General features: G+C 35.0%; 2 protein-coding genes across 3 annotated transcripts in view; one reads left to right on the plus strand and one right to left on the minus strand.

Moving 5' to 3' along the window:
• LOC110095393 overlaps window positions 1–16,597 on the minus strand; it is a 59,472-nt gene extending 42,875 nt beyond the window's left edge. Inside the window, exons 1-4 of one of the 2 annotated variants that reach the window (XM_028698980.1) lie at window positions 16,429–16,597; window positions 14,088–16,328; window positions 13,904–14,014; window positions 13,674–13,826 (exon numbers count right to left, since the gene is read on the minus strand). In XM_028698980.1, coding sequence (XP_028554813.1) covers window positions 13,674–13,826; window positions 13,904–14,014; window positions 14,088–16,127 — 2,304 coding nt within the window. In that variant the 5' untranslated portion in view covers window positions 16,128–16,328; window positions 16,429–16,597. Of the gene's footprint in view, window positions 1–13,673; window positions 13,827–13,903; window positions 14,015–14,087 lie in introns of both variants that reach the window. The other variant, XM_020820925.2, reaches the window with a different exon arrangement.
• Window positions 16,598–20,138: 3,541 nt separating this feature from the next.
• On the plus strand, window positions 20,139–21,262 carry LOC110095400 (ubiquitin-fold modifier-conjugating enzyme 1). The gene is made up of 3 exons (XM_020820932.2): window positions 20,139–20,568; window positions 20,678–20,739; window positions 20,840–21,262. The coding sequence occupies exons 1-3, from the start codon at window positions 20,236–20,238 to the stop codon at window positions 20,967–20,969; spliced, it is 525 nt and encodes a 174-aa protein (XP_020676591.1). The 5' UTR covers window positions 20,139–20,235; the 3' UTR covers window positions 20,970–21,262.
• Window positions 21,263–21,696: the final 434 nt, after the last annotated feature.

The following is a 21,696-nucleotide window of genomic DNA, read 5'->3' on the forward strand; positions in this document are numbered from 1 at the left end:
TATAAAAATAGTCATCTAGTTGTCTAACCCATTTCCTAAAGCAGTAAACGTCCAAAGAACCATCAAAGGTAGGCAGACGATAAGGTGACTCTAAGTGAGGTCGTGGAGGCCTAGGCTCAGGTCTCGGGTGATAAGCTGAGTGGGGCATGTAATTAGAGTGGGGATAGTCAACGGGTTTCTCCGTCATAATTCTAGTCATATTGCCCACTAGGTTAACGATGTCATCTAAACTCTTTTGGAGTCTTACGGGTCCATTGGGAAGCGTCAAGTGACACTCAAAGATGATTGGGTGTAAGGGACGCCATTTAGACACTAAGTTAGGCTCACTTAGACTCACTACAAGGTGCAGAAAATGTTCGGACAGCAAGCTACACTAGTGGGTTAAGTAACCTAGGCACTTAGGTAGGTTGTTAGGTTGAGGGCAGCACCTAATACACTTAAGAAACTAGCCTACAATTCACTAGATGCGCGCAGGAATGATGTGGACAGCAAACTACAGCATGACATAAATTTGTCTAAGTGTTTAGGAAGGTTTCTAGAGTGTGGTCAGCACATAAATACACTGAATTTCTCACAAAAAGGCCCCAACAGCAGCAGGAAAAACCAGGACAGTAAACTACACAATGGTCTAGGTCGTCTAGATGTTATAGGGATACCACTAGGGTGAGGACAGCACCTAGACACGACTTTAAGCTCACTAAATGGTGTATAAAAGTTGCGGGAACGGTGAGGACAGCAGCTTATATTAAGGGTGTAGTTGTCCTAAGCACTTATTATCGTTATGGGTTTAAAGGCAGCAATAAAGATACTAGCTAGAGTGGCTTAAACGCTGATGAAAGTGTGCAGGAAATGCATGGACAGCAGTTGAAACAATGAGTAAATTGAAACTACGCAAGGATATGCATGCAATTTTAAAGCTAGAATGAACGGTTAGACTTTAGGATGTTTTTCTAACATGTCATGCATGCCTACCATGCTCTGATACCAAGATGATGTGAAACAATCACATGCGAAAATGATTTCCTTAATGAAATTTGCACGCTTAAATCTGGAGGCAATAATAAGTAAGATCTTATGCGGAATTGAACGATAAGATAAATATTAAGTGGTACTTAGCTTAGGTTAAACACATGAGAGGGGTTGAGATCATTAAATAGTCAACTAAGTCTTACTTTGCATACATGAGTGGTTTCAACGAGAAATTCCAATACTAACAATAAGATTAGTTGCTATGAGAAGATCCCTCACGCAACTCTTCTTATTACTAGGTTCTAGCGGCGAAAAATTGACATGATCTTCATGAATCCATTAATAACCATAAACGAAAAGTAAACTAGGAAGATAAGAGAGTTTGGAAGAAGAGTTTACCCACAAGAAACAGAAGACACGACACTTCAATGTCAGTGATGATTGTTTCTGCGGTAGGACAGCAGTCGAGCCCCTTTTCTCCAGCCTGGACAGCAATCTGAGAGAAAGGAGGAGTGCTACGCCTGAATTGCTCTCAGAATCTTCCTTCAAGAAATCTGAAGTATTTCAGCTTTTCTCCCAGAAAGCAGAAAAGAACTCCAGCCGTCAGTGTTGGGAAGAAAGAAACATAAGAGGAACTTTAGCCTTTATTCCAGCAAGGCTAGGCCATTGATGGAGAGAGGCTTGGAGAAAGAGGGAAGCATGCATATGAGAGGGGCGGCAATATGTGATGTGAGTTAGGAAAAAAAGATTTATTTCCTATTTCCAATTCCAGATTTAGGAAATAAACTAAAGGATTGGGTCTAGGGAATTTCGGTTATGATAGGGATTTGAAATTATTTCCCCAAGCAATAGTGGAGGATTAGGAAATAAATCTTAATCAAGCCATTAAAGATGGGGAAGGGGTTATTTCAAAACAATAGTGGTCCCCATGCAATCAAGTTAATGATAGGCTTAAATCTGAATTAAATTCAGATTTTTGAGATTGAATGGGTTTCCAAAATAGGATTCATTAATATGGGATTAATTTGAAATTCAAAAAAAAGTTTGAATTCAGATCAAGAAGTTTTCATATTAATAGAAAGATATTTTAGGAAAGTAATTAAAGGGGGGATTTGAATTTTAAAATTCAAAAATCCATGAGGGATTTGGAGGGAAATTAGGAATTAATGAGGCCTTATTTGAAGCCATGAATTAAGCTCCTAATTAAGGGGAAGAGTAACAGGTGGCCGGCCATAGGTATTTGAGAGAGAGCAATTAATATCAATTAAGTGGGCCCTCTAGAGACTAATTCACGGTGGCAGCAAATCTGAAATCTGATTTTCATATTTTGCTTTGCTAAGAAGGTTTCCTAAATTGCATTGAGCCTTTGGATTCGTTGGAATCCAACAGATAAATGAATAAAATAAAAATGCCACTTTCCAACGTATGCAAGATGTAAATTAGGAAAGTATTTGAGGCGTTTGAAATTGGATTTCACTTCCTGGGAGCAAGGTGGCCGGCAAGATAGTGTGGGGTGGTCATGAAACGGTGTGGAGGGGAGGCCTTCGGCTTGATGGCTGGAAGGGCCGCCGGGAACTGGGCTGGCCAAGGGAGGACGGTGGTGGAGGGTGTGCTGCAGCCGAAGGATATGTGGGGAGGAGGAAAACGAGAGTTGGAGAAGAAAACAAAAAGATAAAATAAACCACGAGTCGAGGACGCTTCCAACGACTGGCGGGTATTGCTTTGAGCCTCTCCTAGGCTTTCCTCACTTGAGAACTCTAGAACTCACAAAGAGATCCAAAACCAAAATTTTCATTAATAATAATCATCATCCCTTTCCAAGAGAAATGGGAGGGCTTAAATAGCCAAATACATGAAGGAAAATAAAAAGACACAATTGCCCCTAGGGCAATCATAAAACAAAGCCCTCAAGTGAGGGTATAAATGGAAAAGTACAAATAACAAATAAAATACATCAAAATAAGTAGACACGATCGTAGCCGTTGATCTTCGATGTCCCCATCAAAAACTCTAGCAAGATATATTCATCACTAAACCTAAGTTGGTCGTGGGCTCCGAAAATTTGTGCTCTGGCCTCTCCGCATTAGAAAGAGTTTTAATAAATACATTATGGGTTAAATTTTAGAAGTATATTAGTTTTAAAAAAAGATACTAACCGTAATTTCACTTTCATTTTGCAAAAACTTTAAGATCTAAGTTCAAGTTTCCCATAGGTGCAAACCCTTATGGTTAATTACCCCTTCGAGTGATGAGAGAACTCTTCCAATTAAGGCTAGTCATTAGGTTGACACTAAATACAAGTTTATGGTATAGTAGTGGTGTTTAAGATTTCAAATTTAACACCTTATACTTAAAGAATGATGAACGGAATGCTGACGAACCCGATCAATATCCCATGGCTCTATTATCTCAAATTGTCATGATCCCTAGTCTATTTAGTCAGAGGAGATAATCAACCCAACTTGATCAAAGGATCCTTGTTGATAGCCATAACTTGCTTCACCCAATGGTACCTTATAAAACTAAGATGTATATTTATCTAAAGGGACAAATTTAGGTTAACCTTAACTAATAGAGGGTTTTATACTCTATTAAGTATACCTATAATTCATTACTTAAAAAAATTCATTATTAGAGAGTGTACATGCACTAATTGTGAGTGTAAATTAAAGATATCTTTTTATGGCAAAAACACCCAATAGAGAACATCAGTCATAACCATTTACTAGTAATGTTATTTGGCGAAAAAATTATTGGTCAAAAAATATGCGTCAAATCCTTACTAACAAGATATTATTTTAAAAATGAATCTTAATTATATTCTTGACAAGATATTGACTCTTTGTGAGCTGAGGCTATTCTTAAATTTATCAGTATCTACAAAGAGTTATAAAGAGTGGACTGGTTTTACTTTATGTTATTAGGAGTATATTTCCGTTGAATATTTTAATTTTTTTAAACATTGAATTTATAAATTTTATTGGAATTTAAGCCCATAATGATTAACTTTGAAATTTTGGGGCATTTTGAAAACCATGTATTCCTCTTTTGCTAGAGATTTTTTATCAATACAGTCATCATCAGAGTGACGTTGACGTCACTTAAATATTTATATTTGCAATGTCAAGATTTCACTTTGAGAACTAAACCCTCCGATTGAGATATTCTTTCAACACGATCATCATCAATATGATATTGAAGTCACTTAAAATTATTTACATTTGCACCATGAAAACTTAATTTTTGAGAACTAACCTTTCTGGTTATGATTTTCTTGCAACACAACCATCATCAAGTTTGATCCTTTTTCATTTTACTATCTGAATATAATCAACTATGTCCACTTGTTGTAGAGTATCGATTTTGATCTAAGCTCATGTGGCAACATCATAATAGGATCCCCTGTATATGAGATTTACTATCAATTTAGCCATCATCAGGGATTTTAGTAATTTTATTTTGTTATTTGAATATTGTTAACTTTGTTTGCTTCTCAACAGAGGATCGAGTTCAAATATTAACTTTATAAATTACTATACAAGCATTCAATTTGAAAGTTTGCATTTTGATGAATATCCTTTGTAAAATGTATTGAAGGCCTAATGTGAATATAAATTCAAATATTATGATGGATTTCACTGTCGTATGTTTATTCAATAATTCAAGCATTGTTAACTTCAACCCTTTCAAGAGAAGGATAAAACTTCAAATTTCATTTCACATTTACTTTAACCTTGCAGCATTGATGTAGGCCTGATTTCAGGTTTCCCCCTTCCCTATGTGGCTGCCCCATCAATTTATGTGTGATGCTTCGAATTCCCTGCTTATTAAATATTGTTTTGATGCTTCGGTTTCCACCCCCACCCCCTATTGGCTGACGTGTGGTGTTTCGGTTTTCCCCTAAAAGCTATTATTTATGCTTCAATTTTCCCTCCTACGGCTATCCCTTTGGGTTCCGATGTGCTGCAATTTTTTATGTGTTTCTATTGGCTGATTTTGAGGTGCATTAAATACATTTTTAATTGTCTTTTTTACCTTTTCTTCCTCTATATAAAGGCTATTTTGTGGCTATTTTAGAAGAGTTTTAGAAATGGAATATATATGATTTTGGAGAACAAAACCATCGAGTTTGTAATAGCTTGCGAGCTATTGTCATTCTTCCTTTTACTTTTTCTATTTCTTCTTGGTATTCTAATCTCTTCTTCTCGCCATGGTTCCCGCCTCACTTGTATCTATCTTCTTAAAAATATATAAAAAGTTTTATGGTTTATGTTTATCATGTTTATATTTAAGGAAGACATTTAGTTGTTTGCAATCATATAATTTGTTTGTGTTTTTTATTGCATCAATTTGGTATCAGAGCCTTAGATTTTGGTGTATCTTCCTTTCTTTGCTTTAGAATTTTTTTTAAAAAAAATGGACAATCATCACATAATAGAATTTGTTGTTGACGAAAATATGCCAACTAATCGTGAAGACAAAATTCCAACAAACAGATGGGTCCAGCCTCAAGGAAGCTCTACCAATCCAATCCTGAACGAACTCTACAAAATTCAAGAAAAAATGATTGTGCGCTAAAAGATATGAGAAGAGAAAGAGTCAACTTCAAGCTCAATTTATTCAGGAAAAAGAAATTATTCAAAGAAGGTATGCTGCTCTTGCACAAAAGTTGGATTTGGCTCAGTCTGCGCACGTTGGAAGTCCATAATCTTTTTCATCAGGAGATGAAATTCTTCCGCCAGGGGAGAATTGATGTAGGCAAGATTTCAGGTTTCCCCCTTCCCTATGCGGCTGCCTCTTCGATTTTTGTGTGATGCTTCGAATTCCCTGCTTATTAAATATTGTTTTGATGCTTCGGTTTCCCCCAAAAAGCTGCTATTTTGGCTTCGGTTTTCCCTCATACGGTTGTCCCTTTGGGTTCCGGCGTGCTGCAGTTTTTTATATGTTTCTATTGGATGATTTTGAGGTGCATTAAATACATGTATTAATTTTTTTTTTAACCTTTTCTTCTCCAATATAAGGGCTATTTTGTGATTATTTTAGGAGAGTTTTAGAAATGGAATATGTATGATTTTTGGAGAATGAAACCATCGGGTTTGTAATAGCTTGCGAGCTATTGTCTTCTTCTTCTTACTTTTTGTATTTCGTCTTGGTCTTCTAATCTCTTCTTCTCTCTACGGTTCCCGCCTCACTTGTATCATTCTTCTAAAAAATATATAAAAAATTTTATGGTTTATGTTTGTCATGTTTATGTTTAGGGAAGACGTTTAGTTGTTTGCAATCCTATAATTTGTTTGTGTTTTTTTATTACATCAAGCATTCTTAAATCTTAGATTTAGGAATTCAACGTATAAGTTGGAGTAAATTTAGGTATTTCAACTTGAAAAGAGAACTTTAGCATGCTTTTAATCCTGCATGACATTCTCAAACTTTATGTTTACGGATTTAGCATGCTAATAATAGCACAGGGGGTTTGTAACTTTCTTTTTAAATGGTGTACATGTTTTTTATGCACTCATACAATGCTCTTGCACGCTTCTAGTACATTTGCACAGTGCATTCACATGTTTTTAATATATTGGTGCGCTTTTTCAATGTGCTCAGGTCATGCACTTGTATACCGTATTCACGCACTTTTCAATGTACATTATTTATTAAATTTTCTTATTTTTAAATAATAGCACACTTTTTATGTCACGACCCGGTCCGGTTAGCTCGCAAGTGCGAGGCGGGAACAGAGGTCGGACAGGATGGAATAAACCTTCATAGCATATCATCAAAAGATCTAACATAAACCAAGCATTTTCAACTATAAAATGAAAGAGCCACTAAAGTAAATCTAATTAAAATTTTCACTTTTCATTCATCTTTCAAAAGAAATATGTACATAGAGAGTTCTTCCAAAAGAAGGGATCCAAACAAATCTAACTCTCACAAAAAAAAAATATACATACAACCTTCTATTATCAAAATAACAAAACTCAAAAGAACCTGCCGCTCGTCGTCTCCCTACGACGGTAAGTGCACGGTGGTTGGTTTGTCATTAACTATTCGCAGGATCTCCTAAAAATTTTTCACAACAAGGGTGAGTCATAACTCAATAGGCAAATGCTTTTTCAATTAAATTTAGAGAACAACACGAGGGAAATAACATGTATGTCAATACTTTGTGTAGGAACATTAAACAAATCATAAAAGTTCAGTAACATGCCTCTAGATCAACCATTACCAGTTCAGCTCTAGACCAACCATTAAGCCTCTTTCTTTAGTTAAGCTTGCAACTAATTTCTTTACACAATACATGAATTATTTTCATAAATCATAAAATGTTTTATATACATATAATGTAATATATATCTTATAATCACCCGTCTCGGAAGTATCTTTTGTACTGATCATGTACAATTTGTTTGGTCATTCCTTTTCCATTTGATTCATAAGAACCATATTTATCATTTGGTTCATAAGAACCACCATTATCAATACTCAGAAGAGCATCCCTTTACCAAAGATATCTCCGCATCAACATGCACATATATTAATTCTATAATTATTCATAGGAATATTCTTATTCGTGCATATGATCAATTGTCTTCTAATGTGCTATATGATTTCATGATAGCATGAGAAAAGAAATGAGCTAAGTACATTATTATTCATCACTTTAGAAAGAAACAAGTGCATTATATACTATCAGATAAGAGATATACTTGCAATGTAAGATAACACATTGTCTCTAAACCATTACCAAATAAGTTCATATAATTAGGCAACCCTAGAAACATGTGCATAATATTAAGAGCATAATAAGATATAAAAGCAGTACGATTGGAAGAATGTTAAAAATATTCACAACAATATAAAACATGCTATGGTGGAAAGGATTGAAATTTTCTTCTAAATTTAAAAGTGTTACATTTACCTACCTCAATACAATGTGCTCCGCCAAATATTATTACGAACTCTTACTTTCCACGTGTTCAACACCTAAATGAAACACACACATCATTCCCTACACTCATTATAAATTTAAAATAAATACTATTTTCGAAATTACCTTAAAATCCTAAATTTGGAAAACACATTTTCATTGATTCACTCACATAAACTTATCAAACTCTCCCTTACATCTAATTCATAATTAAATTAATATATTTTCGGATTTAAAATAATTAGAAAAATACATTTTCTAAGAAAAACTCAATTTCTTCTCTTTGAAGCAATCATAGAACCCTTAGGAATCAATTTTATAAAAATACTATCAAAATTTCTAACTTTATGGAAAAACCCTAAATTTCTCCAACTCAAAACTTCCAAAGAAAATCACATTTCTATACATAAAAAATATCTCCTAATCATTCCCTAACAATCCCCCATTAAAATTCTTAAAAAAAATCAATTTTTCTCAAACCCTAGAAATCTTTTTTTGAGAAAACCCTAAGGAAAAACATGGGAAATGGTTCATAAAGATTCACCTTAGCCTTCTCTTAATCTTTCATACAATTTTCCCTAAGTTTGGCTGCAGGAATCCGCCGCCGGAGCCACCCGTTCTCCTCTCCCGTCCGCCTTCTCCTCTTCGTGAGTTCGGGCGGAAGAAATGAAATGGGAGGGGTTCGGTTTTGCTAATTTAGGGAGATAGTCATTTCTTCCGCCCGAACTCACGAAGAGGAGAAGGCGAACGGGTAGGCGGACGGGAAAGGAGAACGGGTGGCTCCGACGGCGGATTCTGGCGGCCAAATTTGGGTAAAATTGTAGGGAAGATTAAGAGAAGGCTAAGGTGAGACTTTATGAACCATTTCTCATGTTTTTCCTTAGGTTTTTCTCAGGAAAAGATTTCTAGAGTTTGAGAAAACTTTGATTTTCTTTAAGAATTTTAATGGGGGATTGTTAGAGAATGATTAGGAGATATTTTTTATGTATAGAAATGTGATTTTCTTTGGAAGTTTTGAGTTGGAGAAATTTAGGGTTTTTCCATAAAGTTAGAAATTTTGATAGTACTTTTATAAAATTGGTTCTTAATGGTTCTATGATAGTTTCTAAGGGAAGAAATTGAGTTTTTCTTACAAAATGTATTTTTCTATTTTTCTAATTATTTTAAATCCGAAAATATTTTAATTTAATTATGAATTAGGTGTAAGGGAGAGTTTGACATGTTTATGTGAGGAATCAATGAAAATGTGTTTTCCAAATTTAGAGTTTTAAGGTAATTTTGAAAATAGTATTTATTTTAAATTTATAATGAGTGTAGGGAATGATGTGTGTGTTTCATTTAGGTGTTGAACACGTGGAAAGGAAGAGTTTGTAAGGATATTTGGCGGAGCACGTTGTATTGAGATAGGTAAATGTGGCACTTTTAAATTTAAAAGAAAATTTCAATCCTTTCCACCATAACATGTTTATATTGTTGTGAAGATTTTTAGCATTCTTTCAATCATACTATTTTTATATCTTATTATGCTCTTAATGTCATGCACATGTTTCTATGGTTGTCTAATTATATGAACTCATTTGATAATGATTTAGAGATAATGTGTTATCTAACATTGCAAGTACATCTCTTATGTGATAGTATATAATGCACTTGTTTCTTTCTAAAGTGGTGAATAAAGAATGTACTTAGCTCATTTTTTTCTCATAGTATCATGAAATCATATAGCACATTAGGAGACAATTGACCATATGCACGAATAAGAATATTCATATGAATAATTATATAATGAATGTATGTGCATGTTGATGCGGAGATATCTTTGGTAAAGGGATGCTCTTCTGAGCATTGGTAATGGTGGTTCTTATGAACCAAATGGTAAATATGGTTCTTATGAACCAAATGGAAAAGAAATGGCCAAATAAATTATACATGATCAGTACAAAAGATACTTCCAAGACGGGTGATTATAAGATATACATTATATTATATGCATATAAAATATTTTATGATTCATGAAAATAATTCATGTATTGTGTAAAGAAATTAGTTGCAAGCTTAACTAAAGAAAGAGGCTTAATGGTTAATCTAGAGGCATGTTACTAAACTTTTATGATTTGTTTAAAGTTCCTACACAAAGTATTGACGTACATGTTATTTCCCTCGCCTTGTTCTCTAAATTTAATTGAAAAAGCATTTGCCTATTGAGTTATGACTCACCCATGTTGTGAAAAATTTTTAGAAGATCCTGCGAATAGATAATGGCAGACCAACCACCGCGCACTTACTGTCGTAGGGAGATGACGGGCGGCAGGTTCTTTTGAGTTTTGTTATTTTGATGATAGAAGGTTGTATGTATAGATTTGTTTTTGTGAGAGTTAGATTTGTTTGGATCCCTTCTTTTGGAAGAACTCTCTATGTACATATTTCTTTTGAAAGATAAATGAAAAGTGAAAATTTTAATTGGATTTACTTTAGTGACTCTTTCATTTTATAGTTGAAAATGCTTGGTTTATGTTAGATCTTTTGATGATATGCTATGAAGGTTTATTCCATCCTGTCCGACCTCTATTCCCGCCTCGCACTTGCGAGCTAACTGGGCCGGGTCGTGACATTTTAAGACAATTACACACATTTTTAGGCAGATAGACATTTCTTTATATATTGACATGCATTTAGAAGCAGTTGCATATTTCTTAAGAAGATAGCATCCTTAACGAGAAAATGGCATGCTTTGTGAGACGTTTGCATGCTTATCGAGCTGGTGGCATGCTTCCTAAGGCAAAAACTTGCTTCTCGAGCCAACAGTATGCTTCCCTAGGATATTGCATGCTTCTCAGGGTAGTGACATGCTTCTTAGGGCAACATACTTAAATCTAAAGATTGCCTTTTTTTATATGTACGAGATTTTAAAATATTCATATTTGATTTTTTGTGTGAGAGTTTATCATTGAAATACACACAATTTTTTGTTTTTAAATTTTTAAAAAGGCACCTTCTGTCAGCTTACATATATGTATTACAAATGCAATGGTGTTGAAGGCAAGCAGAAATCCTTACATATTTTTTTTACATTGCCAAAGTTTCATTTTAATGTGTAATTATAGAATTTTGCTTATTCAATTGGAGAAAGAAAATTTTATTCTTGTCAATAGGTGAGTTGTAGTATTCATTATGAGCCCCTTGGTTAAGCTTGATTGTATTCATTTGAAATAATAAAAGTTGCATTTATGTGTTTTTATTGTATCCTTAGTGTACATTTAAATTTTTATTTTGTTGCATTTTTAGTCATGCAGGTCTTTTCATTTGTTCCCTTATTTAATTGGCATTCAAATAAGATTTCAAAAGCCTCCTGCTCACTCTCATGTATAGGACATCCACGGGTAATACTAGGCCTACGGCCTACCCACTAAGCTAATAACGAACTGGAATGGTCGGCGTCGTGTAATACTGTGGTCAGGAGTCTTCAAAAAAATGTGTGCAGTCTTAAGCACCTGCATGAGCGAAAGCGTGACTTTTCCTGTGTTATAACAATGCGAATAAGTACTTATTTACAAAACTTTCTTGCTGTGTTGAAACAATGTGCATGTTATTTTGAGATTTTTGATGTATAAAACTTTCTTGCTATGTTGAAACAATGTGCATGTTATTTTGAGATTTTTGATGTTATACATTCTGCTAGATTACGGTGATGACGACGAGGAAATCACAAGGCGACGAAAACATAATTTTTTCTTTTTTTATATTCTTTTTCTTCTCCTCTTTTTTGGTTTTTTTTTAACTTTTTTTGTGCTTTTCTTTATTTTTCTATATATATATATAGAGAGAGAGAGAGAGAGGACTAGAGAGAAAAAATTTCTCCCTTGATTTAGAGACAGAATGGGAGGATAAGGATTGTAGAGAGATAAAAGAGTTTTAAAAAAGGGAAAGGAGAGTATGAGGTAGAGATAGAGACAGAAAAGAGGTGTTATGATTACACAATTAATATTTTTAGGGCATTATGATTACATAATTAATATTTTAATATTTGTGTTATTACTTTTTTTTAAATAACTCTTCTTTTTTTAAGATTGATATTTCATTGGTTCTCATATTTCACGCACAAGGAGAAATCTCAAATCCAGCAAAATAATTAGAAGGATAAATGTAAAAAAATTATGTAATAAAAATTAATTTATATAATTAAAACTGTAATTCTCATGTGCAAAATTTATCTCAATTTACCTTTTTCTTCTCATCATTAATTTCTTCTTTAATAATATTTTGATAAAATTATTGGAATTTTTACAATTCAATTTTTTTTATTAATTTTGAGCCTGCGTGAATTAAAAAAAAATGTCAGTACCAAATCGACCAAATTTAATTCGATCAGGCTAAAATCAAAATGGGTTAGCTTGAGATCAAGCCAACTGATTCAAGAGAACCCAAAATCAATTAAAATCGATCCACAATCCTATCTCGAGCCATCTTAAATTCCTTGAATCCAATTTCAAGCTATCTTGGCTTGGCTCAAAAATAGGATCATGAACAGCCTGACCCCTTCTATCCCTCCTCCCTTGCCCTCCCATATGTTCTTCTACATGGCCTATTGCACTTACGCAAAGTTGGTGTTATCCTCTCCTCTCCTGGGAAATAATCCAGCTAAGCGTGCATGTAGCTCTCAAGAAGATTAGGCTCCGCTCTAGAGACTAATCATATGAAATGTTAGAGTATGAGAGGATTATCATGGAACAATACTACGACAATGAACAAATGAAGGAAAAAATGATGCAACAAAATAGCATGTAAAAAATTGATTGGACAGGCCGTGAAGAAAAAAGAGTACAACACATGCAATGTGATCAGATGCGGAAAAAACACACAAAAGAGTTAATACTTAATTTAACACTAAACAAGAATGAATTGAGGAATGTTCATAGAACTTACCTTAAATACTTATGCTAAGGCTAATGATAAAATTGTAAATAATAAAAAAAACATCAAGTCCGCATGTATTTCATTAAAATAACAGTAATTCTCAAGAAGTGATAAACTGATAATTTTAGTTAAAGAATATAGATTCAAAGAGATGCATGCTCTACTTTGATGCCATCAAATTTGCTTTCCATTTACACAATTCATTAGAATGCTCCAAAGCGTTTAAATAAAGTTTCAAATAGAAATCAATACACAGACGTAGAGGTAATTGAAATTAGACCAACTCAAAATGTCTTCCGTAAAATTGTGAATGCAAGAAGTCCGTGACTCAAGAGATGCTTCACAAATAAAGTATCAAGTGGATAAGAAATAGAAAAAGAAAGATTGGTCTTCCTGAATGTTGCCTTTACTGAAGTGGCAGCTCTATCTCCTAGTTTTTAAGGCACAACTTATGATGACAGTTATAAGTATCATTCTAGTGCAAGCACCTTAGAGTATTGTGCCAAAAAGGTGGAAACATTTGCGTATTACAAGTGCTTGTCTAGGCTAATATCATGCCAAGCAAAGTACTAAATGGTCTTTAAGTTGTTAGCAATCTTCCCAGATACAAAACAGCCAGCATTTATTCGAACAATAGTTCCAATGTACAACTACAAAATTATGCATCACGATCATCATAATCATCATTAGAGATATTCTAACTATGTTGCCATCTAAGATTCTGCAAGTATGCATAACTGAAAAAGGTTGATAACCGACAAGGTTAATTTGGAGAAACTAAACACCTTTGGCAGGAAAAGCAGGCTGAATAAAAACAAGTAAAAGTAGAAGAAATAAAGTCAAAAGAATAGGAAATCACCAAACGTTCTCGTTCAGATGGCTTCCCAGCAAAACAGCTAGCTTTTATTCTTTTTACAGCAACATCAGAACCTCTCCATTTGCTATGGTACACAGCCCCGTAGGTGCCTGAACCCAACTCTTTGATTTCTTCCAAGTCATCATTTTGAATAGTCTACATGCATATTAATCAGAATAAAAATGTGAAATGGAAGTTTGATATCGATAAGTGTAATGAAAATTGTCAAAAACCTGCAACCCTTTAGCCAAGGCTTCAGTTTCAGCTGTTGTAGGTTCAATCCTTGGAAAACTCTTGTTCTCATCATCTCCATCAGATTCAACCTCCCCTTCAGCATGAGCATTCTGCCAATCAAAAGGTTCAGAAAGAAACTAGATAGAAGCAAACCATCGTTGAGAAAAAAATTTAAGCCCTTACCCCTTGCTCTAGCACACTGGAGGGAGGTTCCTCAGCATTTTCAACATTCAAAACATTAGCAGTGTCTCTTTCAGCCACAGCCTTCACCACTTCAGCACCTTCTAATGCCACTTTCTTGGCAGAAGCAATCAACTCAGGTAATATTTCCAAATTTTCCACTCGGATATCAGCATTTTCAACAGTATCCTTAGCATCAGAGTTGGCAACTTTGGTAGTTTCAGAACTCTCCTCAGTACGCTTTGCCAAAGCTCCATTTTTCTCCAGAATTCTTGCACCCTCAGGTGCACCATATTTTGGCGCACAACTGGGTGTAAATTGGTTTCCATTAGGCATTAATGGAACCAAAATTGTTCGGCATGGATTTTCAGAAGTGGTATCAATGGGACATGCATTACTATTTGCTCTCAGATCATGCTCATTATGAGAAGCTGATGCAGCAGTTTTCTGCGAGAAATGTTCATTTCGTGTAGCCCAAGGACTCTGAGCTTTAACATCCATCCCAAGACCTGCAAGCTTAGGGCTTCCATCCTGATAACCATGTACAGGGCCCGAGGCCATTGCACCATTTGACACCAGCAATCCTGGCAACTCATATGATGTTCCAGGACCTAAAGGAACTTGCACTTTTCTCCGTAGATGAAGAGGAGGCAAATTATGCTGAAACTGGTAGAAGCTATCCTCTCCATACACAGAAGGTTGGTTCCCATAGTGGACTCCATTGTCTTCAAAACCATCAGTATGCATTTGAGGAATAGCTCTATCTGTTTGTTGAGCCTGATACACTTCATTTCCCTCACAAAAATTTCCATGCACATAAGGAGAATTAACAGCTTTCGCATCAACAGCATAGTGCTCTCCTCCTCTTCCAGGTTTGGGTAAATGAACTCGTGAATCATCCATCCTCATGTTATTGTGATGGGGGTGAAGAATCCAGCTCCCATCATGCCTTTGAGAGTCCTCTATAAATACTCCATGTTCCATTCTCCTGTCCTGGTTTAAAATATAAGGGTCTCTACCATGGTAGCACTCGGCACATGCATTAGCTAGGTCGAAGTAATGCTGCCCGTGCTTAAAACGAGAATTTGGCATGGGAGTTTGCCCTCTCTTAAAAGTCATGTGGCTATGCTCACACATGGCATTTCCCTCATAGGCGTTGTGGTGATAACCTAGATGAATAGGAAAGCCAGATTTCTCTTGAATAATGGCTCCAGGGGGCAGCCAGATCACATTCTCCATTGCTGGAGTTGACTGATGCTCGATTTGGATTGAGCTTTGATCAGGGAAGTCTCCGATTCCAAAGTTACGGCATCTTACAGATGACGGTGAGCCGGGGTATTCTCTGAGTTCCTGGGCGCCATGATATCCAGGAGAGAAGTATGCAGGGCTCCACGGATTATCTGCTTCCCCGTATTTCTGCCCATGCGCAGGTTGAGGAACATTGGAGTGGAGGGGGCGATGGCTCAAGAACTGATCGGCAAAATCCATTGGCGATTGAGATTTGACATCTGTCAAGCTATTGAGGGCATCCACATATCTCCTCTCCGTCTCCCTCTCATCAGCATCAAAATGGGCGACGGCTATAGCTTCGTCTGCGTCGGGAAACTGAGAAAAGAGAAAGATTCTGAGGCGAGTAAATCCATCTCCGATAGTGCTGAGCTTCTCGTACTCTTCCATCATGTTCATCACATCATCATCATTCACCACAGAGACTAAGGCGTCAAGGTCCTCCTCCGGCTGCTGGTACTTTATCACCGATGTATCTTCAAAGATCTCACGCATCCGAGCCAAGAGATCCTCGTACGACACGTCATGGGGCACGGTAACTATTCGGGTCTCACCGCCGACGTAACGGAGCTTCCCATCAAGCGGGCGAGGGAGTATACTGCCGCCGAAACTGCAGAGAAACTTGGCGCGCGGGCCGCGCTCATCGCCTGAACCAGGAGAGGGAAGAGCGGGGGAGTCCATCGTACCAGCTGCAGCCGCAGAGAAGCAAAGGAATTCTTTAGGAATAGGGAATCCCACAACTCCTAAATTGCACATGGGGATCAAATCAGAGAACCGCGGCAGTGGAAGCCATGGATGCTTCTCTCCAAATGGACCTCTTGACAAGGATCAGAATCTCGCATACAACATCATACCCGAACTATACCAAGGTATTTTTTTTTTGTTTTCCCCCAACAATGAGAATCTTTGTGCTCTGCCTTACAAGCTATGCCGGCACCAGCGCGCCGCCCATCAGCTCTGGAAGATCCAAAGTAAAGCAATTCGAAGCAGGAGCGTGAGAGGCGTGAGAGATGGCAATTATTTCTGCTACTGCGGACATTAATGGAAGGAGCGGTACCTGCCAGAAGATCTGAATGAGCAATTCCTCTTCTTCCGCCTTCTCCCCTTTCAGAGTTCGGGGGAAGAAAGAATCACGGAATAGCGGGGTATATCATGAGGATTATGCCCTACTGATAGCGCGACAGCTATGGCGGATATCGTCTCTATTTGGAGAGTTTTCCTCGGTGTGATCTTTAATATGGGATTGCAACGCTACGCTGCTCAACTTGTATTCAAAAATAAATAAAAATTTTGTGGATTTATTTAACAAATGAAAGTTGCTACACCCTGATCACGCATAAAATAATAAAATGATTTAGGTTTATTTAAAATATGTTTTTACTATTTTTTAAAATAATTTTTATAACAAATTTTTTTAATTAGTATTTATAAAATTAATTTAAAAAGTAATAAAAAAAACTATTCCAGACGGAAGCCTTCGTTGGACAAATTTCTAGCTTGTTGCTTTCTTAAGCAATTTTTTAGCATTAAAATTTACTTTAGAAAGCAGAAAAAAATCTCTCTTAAATCAAATCTTAGACTTAGTTTGTGAAAGCTTTTTTAGTGCTTTCTAAAACAGCTTTTTTAGTACAAAAATTTAGTAAACAAAAAACTTTTGTATTAAAAGCTGCTTTCTGAAGCAGTAAAAAAGCCATCCCAAACAAAGCCTTAGACTGTTTGGTACTACTGTTGCTGTATGAAATAAAAAATTACCCTTATATTTGTTTAGAGCTTTTTCACATAGTAAAATAAAGCAAAGTAGCATAATGTCATAATAACATTTAATGTAAATAATTATAAAATAATGTAAATTATTTGCAATGATATATAATATGATAGTGTGTATAACCAGTCATATAAAAAGAAACATTATCCATACATGTGTAATCACATTAAATTAATTATTATATATTTAAGAATATCTAATCAATCATTTATCTTATTTGATTTATTTATTATTTGTTATGCCAATATATCTTGAACATGAAGTAGATTTCTAGTTTTTCTACCCATCTAGTAGAGTTCAATGACCATTTAAGAGTCGTTATATCGTTCGATCTATCTTGCTAATCAATTTTATTATAACATAATTAAAAAAATGTATATATAATTCCCTTATACCAAATATTTTAAATTTATATATATTTCATTTCATAGAAATATGTATAAAGATTTTGAATGGACCAAAATACTCTATTATACTTATATTTGGTTGTATAGGAACACAAGTGAAGCTAGTATTTCTTTGTTTATTTGCGACTTTAGCATACATAGTTACTAATTTTTTTAATGTTTCCATCATGTATTGTATATTAGGTCATTTTGATAGAGCTTTAACACGGAGCTAGATAGAGTATCAAATAGAATGTTTCAATACTTACTAAAATATGTGCTCAATTTGTGTTTGAACCCTATCCAAACTTTGATCAAATATGGTTCAACAATATCAAATATAATGGTGTTTGGTTGTTACTCAAACCAATATCAGTTTTTATTCCATCGTTATTCGAATAAAGTCCAAACATAATTCATTCATGTATTTTAACAACATGGTTTGAATAAAGTACAATCACATTTCAATTCATGTTTTAACAGCATGGTCAAAATAAATGTTCAAATGTTGTTCAATTCATGTTTGAGTAATATTCGAGTGATTGCAAGATTATATACTGATAAATTATTTTTTACACATAAATCAAATGTTAATATTCTCATATTATATGGAGGGAGAATAGAAGGATGACATACAAGTTGGTTGGATGTTTATTTAAAAAAAGAGGAAATGATTAATAGTACAAGAAGTTTTTCTCTCTTTTTTTTTTTAAGATTTTGATCTCATATACAATGTGTTAGATGTATATAATAAATAATTTAGTCTAAAATTAGAGTTGTTGATCATTATAATGAAGCACAATCAATTACTGATACCTTAAGATCTTAAATGAAATAATTTTATTTATTTTATCTTTATTATATTTTTTTCTTTTTGATTATTTAATAATCGAATTACTGATAATTAGAGCTAACTAATTACACTTAGAGAATAATTTAAATAACAATAAACAAAAGGAAACATAATTATATTTTCATAATCAATAATTATATGTTGATTCAAAGTTCAAAGTCTAAAAGCATATATACAATAAACCACCACAAGATACAAAAGAATACATAAGATCAATAACTAGAGAAAACTAAACTAGCATCAAACCATCATCACTACTTAGCCATGTTCTATAAGCTCATTATATTTACATGAAATAATAGAAACCACATAATAAGCATAAAAACCAAGTAATTAACTTAAACTTGCCATTATATTCAGTGTAAGACAAAGTAATCAATATGCTCGCTCTAGTCAAAGTCAATATCAATCGATATGCTATCAATGTAAACACTAAGAAATCTATACAATCAATATCAATCAACAGTAAAATCAATATGATTAGTAAAGTTAAAGAGGTCTATAACATCATAATACAAATAGGTACATGATTTCATTGTCATACCGTGTTAGTATATTATGCTATGTTGTATTAGTATTGATGTAAATTCAATAAGTTCTATATTAGTTGTATATATCAAAATAACCGAATGCACTATCATGTAAATGCAATAATGAATGTGATTATAAAGAGCAAGGAATGACATCCAACATTAATATGGAGTTTTCATTATTCCACTCCACAAGTACAACGCCGCAACACCTAACATATAATTTTTATGTTTTTAAAAAAAGTTTATTTTAAACTTTAAGTTTGTTACACAATTCCTCAAATTGAGCTTTTTCAAAGTAAAGAGAAGCTAAAGTACAATTAATGTAAACAAACTGACAATTAAGAAAATAAATTTAAAATAAAAATATGAATTTTTGTTTGAATGGGAACATTGTGGCGCTATGCTTATGGGTGTTACGACGCTGTGCTTGTGAGAGCAATAGCACCAAAAATTGTTGCAAAGGTGTTAAAAGCTTTGTTTTACAGTCATTCTGGATTCAACATGCAATGCAGTGACATTAGGCCATAGCGTCGCGGTACTGAGCATTGAATTGAGTTTATATCTATATCTATTTCTCTCCACTCAACCCTTTCTCTCCCTCCAATTTTTTTGGCTTGGCGGGTAATGAAGGAAAGAAGAAGGAGAGGGGAACGAGGAGAGAGGAAAATGGAAGGCAGAAGCGGACCTACGAACTGTGGAAGCGAACTGTGGAAGGCTCGCAAGCTCGTTTTCAATGACTCGAGCTCAGGATTTAGCTCGCGATTTGAGCTCCATTTGCACCCGACTCATGCTCGAGTCTATTCATTTGCACCCCTATAGCAAAATAATTGAAATAAATGTTTCCACACAACATAATGGGAAAATTAAAGTTTGAATAATGTTTGAATCATATTCAAACTTTCGTTATTAAACAAATGTCCAATATTAGTCCTAATTTAGTTCGAGTAATATTCAAACATAATTTGAATAAGATAAAACAAGTCCAAATAAATTTTGAATACGATTTGAATAAGGTTTGAAGCCTTCTCAAGATTTTGCTCTTAAGTAAATGTATACTTAGTTCAAACAAGACTCAAACAATACTTTAAAAAAAGTTAGCACATGATTTAAATAAAATTATAAAATTCATATCTCATATTAAAAGATTGAGCTTTTTATGAATCTTATTCGAACCATACTGTAGTGATATTTCTCGGTTATTATCAAATATCACATAAAAGAACTCCGTTATTCTTTTGTTTGCGCGCATCTCAATTTTGTCTTCCGATATCATCGCCGCGCAGGCAGAGTAGCCTCTAGTCCTACCAGAAAATCGGCAGATTAGGCCATGGAGGAATGGGATCCGAACACGAAGTCAGCCCTTACGAAGATCCCACTGCTCGCGACCCGCGCCGGACCCCGCGATGGCGCGGCATGGACGCAGCGCTTGAAGGAGGAGTACCGAGCCCTAATTGCGTATACTTCGATGAACAAATCCAATGACAATGACTGGTTCCGTATCTCCGCCGATAACCCCGAGGGCACTCGATGGACGGGATCCTGCTGGTACGTCCACAATCTCCGACGCTACGAGTTCCGTCTCCAATTCGACATCCCCGTCACCTATCCCACCACAGCCCCTGAGATCGAGCTGCCCGAACTTGATGGAAAGACCCACAAGGTTGATTGCTTTCCTTTCTCTTTGATTTCTTTTTTATTTTTTGAATTCTTGATTCTTTCTTCGATTCAAGTGCACGCCAATGCTTATTTTTAGGTTTATGTTTGATCAGATGTATAGGGGAGGGAAGATCTGCCTGACAGTACATTTCAAGCCCCTCTGGGCCAAGAACTGGTAACTGACTCGCCTTTGCATTATGAGCTTTGGTTTATGGAGATAATTGTGTTCCTTTATTGTTTTGCTTGCTCCTAATTGAGGATTTTCTTGGAAACAGTCCACGATTTGGAATTGCTCACGCTTTGTGCTTGGGCCTTGCACCATGGTTGGCAGCGGAGGTGCCTATTCTGGTTGATTCTGGCATGGTGAAGCATAAGGATGATGAAGTTTCATCAGTAGAATCCTGAGTACAGTATTGCGTCAATTACTTATCTGGAAATAAATATGATCAATAAATGTTCTTTGACTGGCACTATTAACTGTTTTAGGAAAGAAATTATAGTTGAAATGCTTCGTGCAATCAGCTAAATTCATGGATGGAATTGTTTATATAGGTTTGCTTATATCTTTTTAGACTACTTAATGTCAAGTACATTTTTGAGGAAATGTACACTTTGGACTTCAGTTGAGCATGTGTTAAGCTGAGGCGGTGGTTAAGTTGATTTGCTGACATTTTCACTAGAAATGCCATCTTAGAGACCTTGGCTGTGCTACACAAATGATAGAATTTTGTCAACAATTTCTATATGATTTAAGTAATAAATTGCTCACCTGCTTTGATGTTTAGATCTTCTCTGAGTGTGTTGCATTAATATTATCTCCCGTCCTTTCCATGCTATCCCATCCACAAAGTTCAATAGGATTTTCAATTTTGTGCTTTTGCTGTTTTTTTTTTCATCTTTTTTTGTGTACTTCAAAGTTTGTTTAATTCATGATGTGATTATTTAAAGTTTTGTTGCTTAAGTGGATTTATTGTGATGTACATGTTTAAGAAATGTAGGTGCTATACATTAACAAAGTTTATGAATGAAATCCTTCTTAAGATTTAGCGATAAACTTTGCAAAGGCAAACTTGTTTGTAGACATATGCTTTGAAGCATAGGATGATTGACAAGCTAGGGATTTTATCTCCAA

This window comes from Dendrobium catenatum, unplaced genomic scaffold, assembly GCF_001605985.2.
Source record: "Dendrobium catenatum unplaced genomic scaffold, ASM160598v2 fragScaff_scaffold_1199, whole genome shotgun sequence".
NCBI classification, from domain to species: Eukaryota; Viridiplantae; Streptophyta; class Magnoliopsida; order Asparagales; family Orchidaceae; genus Dendrobium; species Dendrobium catenatum.

Excerpts from the sequence above, each read along its gene's own strand:
- LOC110095400 (XM_020820932.2), top strand. The coding sequence starts at position 20,236 with ATGGAGGAATGGGATCCGAACACGAAGTCAGCCCTTACGAAGATCCCA. Across the intron at positions 20,569-20,677 it reads TTGATGGAAAGACCCACAAG|ATGTATAGGGGAGGGAAGAT; the intron begins GTTGATTGCTTT and ends ATGTTTGATCAG. Across the intron at positions 20,740-20,839 it reads CCCCTCTGGGCCAAGAACTG|TCCACGATTTGGAATTGCTC; the intron begins GTAACTGACTCG and ends TCTTGGAAACAG.